This window comes from Emydura macquarii, unplaced genomic scaffold (genome assembly GCF_026122565.2).
Source record: "Emydura macquarii macquarii isolate MOO-44397 ecotype Brisbane River unplaced genomic scaffold, CSIRO-AGI_Emac_v2 contig_1477, whole genome shotgun sequence".
Classification (NCBI taxonomy): Eukaryota; Metazoa; Chordata; order Testudines; family Chelidae; genus Emydura; species Emydura macquarii.
The window spans coordinates 20,343,832-20,354,855 of NW_027131614.1; the positions used below are offsets into that span (position 1 = coordinate 20,343,832).

General features: G+C 45.0%; 1 protein-coding gene across 1 annotated transcript; it reads right to left on the reverse strand.

Moving 5' to 3' along the window:
* Positions 1-5,738: 5,738 nt before the first annotated feature.
* Positions 5,739-9,015, reverse strand: LOC137156858 (transcription factor SOX-17-like). Its single transcript, XM_067553869.1, has 2 exons — positions 8,512-9,015; positions 5,739-8,028 (listed from the first exon to the last, which is right to left on the reverse strand). The coding sequence occupies exons 1-2, from the start codon at positions 8,807-8,809 to the stop codon at positions 7,094-7,096; spliced, it is 1,233 nt and encodes a 410-aa protein (XP_067409970.1). The 5' UTR covers positions 8,810-9,015; the 3' UTR covers positions 5,739-7,093.
* Between the last annotated feature and the right edge of the window lie 2,009 nt (positions 9,016-11,024).

Genomic DNA, 11,024 nt, shown 5'->3' on the forward strand with positions numbered 1-11,024 from the left:
ATAAGCACTTAGATAGGTGTTTAACATTAAGTACCTCAGTAGTCCCATTGACTGGCAACCCCAGCTGCATGGTACACTGTGCAAGACACTGTGCACGTAGTAGGAGACAGTCCCTGTCCTGAAGAGCTTTCAGTTCAAACTGACAACAGAGAATAGGGCTGGGGAAAAGGAAGTAACATTATTTTCATTTTACAAATGGGGAAACTGAGGAAGAGAGTGACTCCCCCTTCCTGATGCAGCAAGCACTTAATTATCCAATGGGACTATTCCTGTGCTTAAAGTCAAGTTTGTACATGCTTATAGAATGGGGGCCTATGGTCCTGGCTCCAGAGGAATTTGCAGGAGTGTAAGTACATTGAGGTGTAGTTAGTAGTTGATACTTTTTCTTCCTACCATTTGTCACTGTTGTTGATTTAAACTATAAACTCTTCAGAGCAGAGATTATCTCTTGGTATGTGTCTGTATGATACTTCCTACAATGGGGCTCTACTTAATGATTATTCATCACATTTATTATGGTATTACTTAATGACCAACCAAGAATGGGGCCTCCTTGTGCTAGGCACTGTACAGTCACAAAGCAGTAGATAATCCCCACCCCAAAGATTTTACCATCTAAATAGACAGGACAGATGGGGTAGGGGAAGGAATAAAACACACTTTCCCACCCCACTGCTACTGACCCTAACCTATCCTAGCCCATCCCCATACCTATTCTGTGTCCCAGCTCCTTTGATCCCCATCCTACCCCCATCCATTGCTTAGCGCCTACTGCTCCAACCCCTTCAACCCTACTTCCACCCCAGCTTCTCTTGCACCTTCCCCATCCTACCCTCTGCTCTATTTTCCTACAGCTCATCTCTCTGCCTTTCTTCCCTCCACCCCACAATTCTCCCCAACTACCTCTGTCCCTGCTCCTTCAAGCCTGATGCTGATCTCAGCTACTGCCTCTAAGCACTAGTGAAATAACAAATTAATAATATTGTTTACACTACAGTGGCCCCCAAAAGCTGAACAGAACTGAACAGACATAAAGGAGGGCTGGGTCCCTGCCAGAAAGCATTTACAAGTTTAGCCCTGGTCTATATTAGAAACTAAGTTGCTTTGGGTGAAATAGAATTGATTTTAAATGTACTTGATTAAACCAGTGCAAATCCCTTCTGTAGATGCACACAAATTAATTTAAACCGGTTTATAGCAAATTAGCTTGATTCAGTAAAGTCTGTCAGAACTGTGTTTAAATATCAAAACCTTTGATTTATAGCTTTTATAAGGGATGCAGCTCAGTGAGTTATATAGACCTAAAGTGAAGACAGATCTGTTCTGTCCCCTAACATGGTTCTTTGTATCGATTAGATTGAGCCTAAATGTACACAATGGCTTGTGTGCATGCAAGGCCTCCTCAACACTAGAGAATTTTAATAAAAATGTCCCCTCATTGCTGACACGAGTTCAACTATACTGTTAGCAATGCTGGAGTCCCTAGTGCAGATGGGTCTCTGGTTTCCAGCAGCCATTTTCAGCCCCAGGCTGACTTAATTGACGATGCTGTAAATGGTCTGTCAGAACCGTCTACACTAGAGCTTTCAGTGTTGTTTACAGAGGTGCAGCCTATACTTCGATATCAGTAGAACAGTGCCCACACGAAGGTGTTGCTAATTTAACTAAAGGAAAGTTTTACAGATATAGCAGTATAGTTACACAAGTATAATCCCTGTGTGGAGGCTCTTATTCTGCTGTGAGTAACTTTTTGGGGTGAAGTTAATAAAACCCTTCCCAGGACAACATAAATTAAACTGTAAATAGGCATAAGGGCTGTGAATTTAAAGCAAAATAGCTATTTCTGATTAACTGCATGTTTAGATGCTCTTACTCTGGAACAAGAGTATCCATACATAGAGTTATCCAATTCACACCCTAAATTAATCCAAATTCATTTATTTATGTAGACAAACCATATACCTGAAAATTAATTCAGATTAAGGTAAATTGTGGATTTAAAGTGGAATAGCTATTCCTGAATAACTCCATGTATGAACACTCTTATTCTGGAATAGGAATGTATTTTTCCTGTTTACTTTAAAGTAGATTAAATTAAAACAGAATAAGGCACTCTTATTCTGGGTTAAGAGTGTCCACACAGGCAATTATTCCTAAATAGTTATTCTGTAATAACTCGCTGGCCTGTGTAAACAACCTTTTACACTAGAATAAGAGTGTTCACACAAGGGGCTACACCGTATAACTCTATTGGTTTAAATTCACACACTAGATTATACCCAAAAATCTTTCCTAAACAGAGAAGGGCTAATCGATTTTTTCTACCGATTTTCTGTAATCGGAGCAGCAACTGGGATTACACCAGCCTCAACGGAGAAATTGTCTGTAAAAAATGTCAAGACTCACATGTACTCAGCTACACAACACGGTATGTGTTTTACTGTGTCAGGGAGCAACCCTACCGTGATCGGGTTTTTTTAAATAAATAAGTTTAATAACCTTGGGGGGTTAAGCGGTCTTAATTAGGGTTAGAAGTTGTACGACAGAATTCACACTTCATTTAGATAAATGGATTCAAGAAGCTGACTTGCTAATGCTATTGTTTAGCTGAAGATTGTTTTTTGCAAGGCTAAATTAAAGCTGCTTGCTCTATCTTGGCAAGTAAATTTATGAAAACTTGATCGGAAGATGTCTCTTTTCTCCCAGCCCAGGACACTTGCTTCTAATCCTGATGTTAAGGCAGTGGCATTGCCTGTTTGTTTGTTTTTTGTTAGAAGGGAGGGGGAGACGGTAAAGATGAGCGGAAGACTGTATGTATGCTTCAAGATAACGTTTACGATATTCTTTATGTAAATGGTTTCCCCGCCAGCTTGACAGCTGCAGGCCTTGTGTCTGACAGGATGGACCCAGCCAACGTGAACCGGGTGGCAGGGCTTTCCTTAGTCTGTTACAAACGCCTCCAAAGCCTGATAACAAATGCTTAAGTGGTTAAATGTTAGGATCTTTCAACAAATTGTCCACGAGCATTCCTACCGCTTAGAACTGAATTCACTTCAGCTGTTTTCCTAGACTTTTTACAGTCACTTTCCATAAATAGCCTAGAGAACATTGTGCAATCTTGTCAGAAGTGGTTCAGTGATTTAGGGCCCTACTTGATGGCTAATTTTCTGAAAGTCAAGGCATGGGCAGTGTAAGAAATGTTGCCCGGAGTGCAGGGGCAGTTCGCAAACCTGCTACGTTTTAAATTAATTTGACAGACTATTCAGAGAGTCAATCCTAAAAGTGAGTACTGGGCTCCACAAACCCGATTCTTTCTCAAACAGGGAAGAGGAACTATACCAATTAATCCATGTATCGAGTCAAACTAAAGATCGCATCCCAAATTTCAGAAGTCAAATCTTCTAACTGAACGGAATTGATGAATTACCGACATATAAAAATTATTCAGAGACGCTATTTGGCAAATATTTTGGAGTAGTGAATAAAGGTGTTCATAAACCGTGTATACAGTTACCACCCTCACCACCATACCGCAACAAAAAACAAACAAACAAAAAAAGGGGGGAGAGGGGGGCTAAATGTATCAAATACCACTAACCAGTAATTATTCCCAGCTCTATAATTATTATGTCCACTTTTCTCACACTTGGTCATGGACATAATTCATTTATGTGACCAGTTTCAAAGTTCGTCGATTTTTGAACTGTGTGAAAAGGCGGTGGCAATTTTACGGTGGGGGAGTGGACAAGGAAAGGGATACAACCCAGACCTCAAAAACGGCTAGAGATGCTGCTCGGACTTTCCAAAAACGTGAAGTCACAATTTATTTCCAAGCAATTTCAGAGCAAGGGAAGAAACAGGAGCATTTCTGCCGTTATTCTGCTTATTAAAGGCATGATAATTCAAACAAACAAAAAACTCACCACGGTACTTTTCCAATATATTTGCGTGGATATCAGGTCTGTCCATCTTTAGGAACATTTCTTTAAAGGTGATTTTTGATCAGACATGAACATCTGATTTTCTCATTGCGATTGCGGGGAATTTGACTGGTTTTTTGTTTTTTGTTTTTAATTGAATTCGTTCGATTATCTGAAATATACATGCAGGTTAAAAGCTCTATTACAGCTGCGTTTTTATGCTGAAGTTTTAAAGGATCTCTGCATGGGGTCAGGGCATCCTAATTTATACCTAGTTCTGTTCTTTAGTTCTTGTGGATCTGCTTGGCGAGCTGTTAGGCAGATTGCAACAGCCATAATTCTGCCAAACACAGCTAGTGCTTCAAGCTTGTTTATGACCATTATCCGTAGCTATTTGCTAATGATGTGTATGGGTTTTGCTCTAGATAGCCAGTCCAAAATGGGCTTCCTGCTTCCTTTCTTTACCAGACAGAAAACATTCCCTCATATATATATATATATATATATATATATATATATATAAAATATTTGGCTAAAACTGAAAGGTCCACATCGCTCATCCAGTGTAAGCACATCACAAATTGGAAAAAATAACTCCCCTCCCATACACACACTTTTTAATATCAACTAAGGACGTCTAATAGCCTTCTGTGGCCTTTCTAATAATAAAATAGATCTGCCATGATTTAGCACGTACACAGATGGAACAGAATAAGGTCTGGATGTGCCTTTTCCAAAAGGCAACATAGGAATAATTTGACATGCTTTGAAAATTTTACCATTTTTGGTCAAGTCATGACCCTTTTCACATATTGCCATAATCTGGACATGGGAATCTAAATTTTAGAGTATAGCAAAATGCCACGGGATTGTAAGGAAAAGCAATGAAAAGTAAATGAGCGCATCTTTTAAGATCAATATTTTCCGTGTCCCTCAGATAACACATTGATAGGTGCACCGGGAAAGATTTTGCAGAAGTATAGGTAATTTAGAGCATTTAAATCCAATTGCACAATCAATTACCTAAATTGTGCCTGTAATTTATAGCTGCAAAACCGTAGACAAGGAAAGGTAGCATTTGAGAATCTGGTCCTAACGAATTAGTTTGAAAGGGCCTCCACCTGTAATTAAGGAGATGTACCGAATGGTAATATTATTCTAGGCAAACGCTATGCCCGACCTGATATTTTTGCATATATTAGAACAAATTAATTATCTGCATATTTCCAAACACAACTGATCTGCTCTCAAATAACCTGAGTGAAGAGACACAGAATGCACATATCATAGTCACGCCATCACTGCACATTGAAAAGGGCAACAGGGAATGAAAGAGCCCCATTATTTTAAGAATCCGGAGAGTAGAACGTTGTACAAGGAAAGTGAGGTTTGTGCTTTAATTCAAAACGTGCAATTGCAGTGAAGTCATATATTAAATACCAGACATGATAACACCACGTAACTGCTTTAGCGCCTGATCCAAAGTTCATAGAGCAGGAGCTGTCTGCATCAGATGTTTTCAGGTCTCTTGCTTTCTTTCATCAACAGAGCCAAAAGCTAATTAAATTTAATTTGGAAAAGGACACTATTTCATTTCACTGTTCAGATAAAATTCAGGTTAATCATAGGATCGCTAGACCTTCCCTCTCACCCAGTCTCCAAGTCTGCCCCCCATGCCTGAGGTAGTACAATACTTCAAATACACCTGTATAATTACTGGAGTTCACTGGGAGTAAAATGTTACTTAGGATAAATAAAGGTGGCAGAATCCTGCCTTCAAACTGAATACGAATTTATAAATCCAGTTTCATTTGATCTACCCCTACTTCCTCTTAACTGAAAACGTTTTCTGAAATTAAACATTATAATTACACAGGTGTATTTAACAATGGCATTGGAATCACGGCACTAAAAGATATTTCTATTTGCAATGGCACTGACATATTTAGGTTGCAAGGTCAGACCTAAATGGAGGAGAAATGCTTATCAGTGGGAACACTGAAGTCTAAATGCGCATTTTTAAATATTAAATGGGATGTTCTTATTGCAAAGTAACAGCTTCTGAAATATTTAGGAATCAACTATGGAAAACTGAACTCTAAAAGCCCCCAATTTTCAAATAGATGTTAACTAAAATAGCTTGTCAGACTTATACTTGAAGGGACATTGATTCCCCCTAATCTTTTCCCATAAATGAACCGGTATTCCCTTCCACACAGAGTTAAGGCAGGTATTCAATAGCAGAGTACATTATTTTTACAACAGCTGATGTAGTCCGTATTTGTTGCTTGGCACTTTTAAAGAACGATCTGGTTCCCAATGAAATCAAAGGATTCACTGAGTCATTAAAAATATTTTGGTGTCATCTTTCCTTGTGCCCTTTAACTAGAATTTCACTACAAGCATACAATCTTCGTCTCAATTTTCAGTTCAGTCCGACTGATCAGTCTTTCCAAAGCAAATCCCTGAAAATTCAGATAGTTTTATATTGAATTTCTAAGAGAAAACAGTATGTTGAGGGGGGAGATGTTTATCAATTCCATTGACTGTTTACTTGAGATAAGACCCAGCCTAAAAAGAAATTGGCATTACCGCCAGTAACATATTTAAATGTGATGGAGATTTTTCCTTACTGTAAAGGTTTTGAATTGAAACAAGTCATTTATCTAATTAGTTAATACTGAATAACAATACTTAATTGTTGCCTTTGTTCCTCACTATCATACATCCTGAAATGCAAGATAATAGTTATAGACAGAAGGGGATATAAAAATGAACAATTTTATTATTTTCCCTTTATTTGTAAAAGTGCAAAATCAGTCTGTACAAAACCAAAATTCCACGTGTATAAAATCGAACAGTCACAACGTTTAAAGAGCATGGTGGAGTCTTTCAGGAGCTGATAAGTTACAGCCCAAGTGTGCAGCTACGGGAAGTTTAAATAGGTTTTACATTTCAGTTTAGAGTGAAACTTCAGAATTGCAGCACTTGGGTATCTGACGGAAACCTTGAGCGGGTCTCTGTCACCTGTCAGTTCTCAAGATCCCAATAAATTACATAAATAGGAGCTAAGCACACACCCCAGTTCTGTACAAGGCTTCCCATCGCCCGGGAGTCCGCCACGGTCCGAACAGCTACTTCCCACAACGCCCAGCAGCAGCAGCGCGGGTCTCTTAGGCATCGGGGTAAGTGCAGTAATACACAGCAGTACTTGCGTCTGACACCGCGGAGGAGATGGGCCCGTGGCCGTCTGCCTCGGGCAGGCCGGCTTCGTGGCCCTGGAAGTGGAGGCCGAGCTCGGGCTTGCAGGCGAAGTGCAGGTACTGCTCGAATTCAGTGCGATCCACCTCGCCCAGCAGCTCGTCCTGCGACAGGTGCTCCAGCGCCTCCCGGCACTGCTGCGCCTCGGGCGGCGGCGAGGGCTGGCCGGCCTGCTGCTGCTGGGGCTGCTGGAGCTGCTGGAGCTGGGGCCCGCGGGCCGGGCCGGCGGGCGGGCAGAGCGGCCCGTAGTAGGCGTGCAGGGGGCCCTGGCAGCCCAGCAGGCTCTGCAGGGCGCTGAGCTGCCCCAGCGACTCGGCGCGGGGCAGGTGCCTGCGGAGCGCGGCGCTGGCCTGGCCCTCGGCCGGGTGCCCGGGGTACTCGGCCGCGGGAGGGGCGGGGTAGCCGTAGGGCGCCAGCGGACACTCGTCCTGCAGGGGCGGCGCCGAGTAATAGGCCGGCTCGGGGTCGGCCGCGTCCAGCGGGGAGGGGTCCGGCGTGGGCAGGGTGTAGCCGTCGAAGGGCGCGCCCAGGGGCTGGCAGTCCCGGTAGTGGCCCAGGGCCGGGGGCAGCGCGCTCTGCACGGCGGGGTAGCCCTGCTCCGGGTAGGGCAGGGCCAGGCTCTCCACGCACATCCTGCTGCCCTCGCTGGCCAGTCCGGCGCCCGGCGCCTCCGCCAGCCCGTGCGCCAGGAAGCCGCTTTCGACGCGCTTCAGGCGCTTCACCTGCTTCCGTCGGCGCGGCCGGTATTTGTAGTTGGGATGGTCCTGCATGTGCTGCACCCGCAGCCGCTCCGCCTCCTCCACGAACGGCCGCTTCTCCGCCAGCGACAGCGCCTTCCAGGCCTTGCCTGGGGGCGAGAAACCGCGTAACCCTGCGGGTCCTTCGCTTGCCTCCGCCAGCGCCAGCGCCAGCGCCCGGCCCCCTCCCGCCTTCCCTAGCCAGCCCCAGTGCGCCCCCGACCCAGCGCTCCGCCGCCGCTTCCCCATGCCCCCCCGCCCCCCTCCAACCGGTCCTGCTCCCCTGGCTATCCCAGTCCCCGGGCAAGGGGCCTTGGCAACTCCTCCCATCCCCTCTCCCTGCAGCACCCACCGGGGTCCAGTCCGCCCCGCAGCCGCCTGGCGCTGGAACCGCTCCCAGCACCGCTCGGTAACCGGGGCTTTGCGCTCCGCTGCGCACAGTGCTTACAGCGGGGGGCTGAGAGCCTTGAACAAACCCCGGCACCAGCTCCCCCGGCACCCCTAGATCCTGCCCCCCCCCCAGTGCTGCCATCCCCGCTGGGGCTGCTGGGGCGTGGGGGAGGAGAAGGGGTCACTAGCGGGCACCCACTCACCCAGCATCTTGCTGAGCTCCGCGTTGTGCAGGTCCGGGTTCTGCTGCGCCAGCCTCTTGCGCTCGTCCTTGGCCCACACCATGAAGGCGTTCATGGGGCGGCGGATGCGGGACTCGCTTTTGCCTCGGCCGCTCGCAGCCCCCGCTGGGGCCGCCTCGCTCTTCACCTTGGCCTCTGCGAGGGGGCTCAGGGACTCTGCCCACCGGCAGGGGCCCAGGGCCGGCATCATGATGGGGAGCGAGCACCTGGCCTGCGTCTGGTCGTCGCTGCTGGCGTATCCAGCATCAGGGCTGCTCATCTCGGTGCAGCCGGAGCCAGCGGGGGGAGCCGGGCTGAGCCGGGCTGAACCGGACCCGCCTTCCAGCCCTCCCAGCCGCTGAGGCCCCAGGGAGGAAGGGACAGCGCGCTCCGAGCGGCCCCTCTCTCCCGACTCAGCGGGGAAAGCTGCCCTCCCCTGTCAGGCTGGGCGCGGGGATGCTGCTCAGGCAGAGTTTCTAGTGCGGGGCACCCGGCTCACTGCGCCTGGCAGCTGTCAGAGCGCGGCCCTATTTACACAGAGACTTGGCCAATGGAGGGGCGGGGGCGGGGTCTGGGCTGGGAAGGTGACGGGGCTGGACGGTCGGAGCGAGCAATGGAAGAGTCCCAGCCCCGCCCCTGGCAGCTGCTCGGTCCTTACCTGGCCAGGTTACAGCACAGACAGCGCCGGGCGGGGACGGATTTTTCCAGGATTCAGCTCAGAAAGCGAGCGGAAAAAACTGCTATGGGTCCATGCTTCATATTATGAGGAATCCCTTTTTGAAGTTCTGTAAACCAATTTATAATATAGTTGAATTTACCCTAGCAATAATTATTAAGTTACTGATGGCTAGAACTGGGGCCAAGCAAGATTAGCACCTATTGGCTAGGCATTGTACAAACACTGAATCCTATGCAGTTTCTGCCCCCAAGAGTTTGCAATATAAGTGGAGAAGATAGAGAAATAGTAGGAAAGGGCATATAACATAAAAGCAGGTCGAGCAATACGATGGCACAAACCTCATGTTAGCTCCGCCATTTTTTAAATTTTAGGTCGGGTTTGGCTGGGAGAGGATTAGCTAAATCAGTAGCGGTACTTCACACCTCCTCTCCCTAAATCTCGTAACTGGAATAGAAATATCTAGCTTAGTTGCCTAGAGAAGGAATATTTTTCACATGTATTTTGAACGGGCATCTCAGTTGTTTGAATCCAATGAACAGCACATTACATTAAAGGCTACTCCCTCACACCAGTTTTTCCTTCTCGTAATCCGTACAAACAATAGATTTTCTAATATTAGCACATCCAGGTTGCATATATAAACACTCAGTACTTGTGCTGCCCTTTACAACAATCTTTTCACCTTATAGATGCTTTGGGTATTGAGAAATATGGGGTACACAGCATGCTCCTAACATGAATATATAAGTAAACAACTGTTAAGTAAATATACATTAGCTGGGTATTTTGCAAACATAAATATAAAATCTGATCGCACAGAGATACATGAATTATATTTTATATAGACATATATATGTATATATTAGGTTGCGTGTTCATGTGGCATACAAGGTCATCAAAATTACAACTTTTTCGTAAAGTCTTAGATTAATGTTTGCATTGTTATATGGCGCTATTAAATGCATCAATGCTTATCTTAAAACAGCGCCGAGCTTTAAACGTAAGATCAAAGAATCTTATTTGGTTAAGGACACCTTTGTTTGGACAACAGCTACGGGCAAATAAACTAACACTACATGAATCGTCCCCTGAATTCATGAATGAAGTCAGCCTCGCCTTTAATGAAATCCTGCATTTTATTTCCCATGTTTCCTGTAAAATAAGAATCTATTCCTTTAAATTTGAAGTATCTAGTAGAGAATGAAGAAAGCAATAACTTGATATGCACTACTGTGACTGAAGTGACTAACTTTTGTGGTTGGAAGCGTTTTGGGCCCGTTCTTGGGTTTGTGTCCCCTTTTCTAAAGCCACAGAAATGCTTAAATCTCGCCTGGGTCTGTTAGAAATTATTATCTTCAAATGTTCAAATCCTACAGTTATGACCTTGTGTATTTCGTACAGAAAAAGCCATTTATCCTTGTCGCAAAGAGTCCAACCCATTAGCAAATGGTTAGTTTCAGTAACAGCCTTAAAAAGAAAACCACATTTGGGGCTTTCCCTATCTGAATGTTTGTTCGAGCTGAGAAAGTTTGGGAATGGAAAACACAAAACTGAGACGTATCCAGGCCAGGAATTGAAATGTAACTTTTGTCTCTTTGGCTTCTGTGGCAGATGTTACACACATTGCTACGAAAATAAGTTGCTTTTTAGAAATAGCTGCCAACTGTCCAAATACCAAAATAGTCTTTCCGCAACATTATACGTTTAGAATTAGCTTTAAAATAAATCCAATAATCAAAATGGTTTAATCTTGCCTGAAAAAATGCATTGTTATAGTATAATTGATCATAACAATCAGAAGCGCCTGTTAGAATGA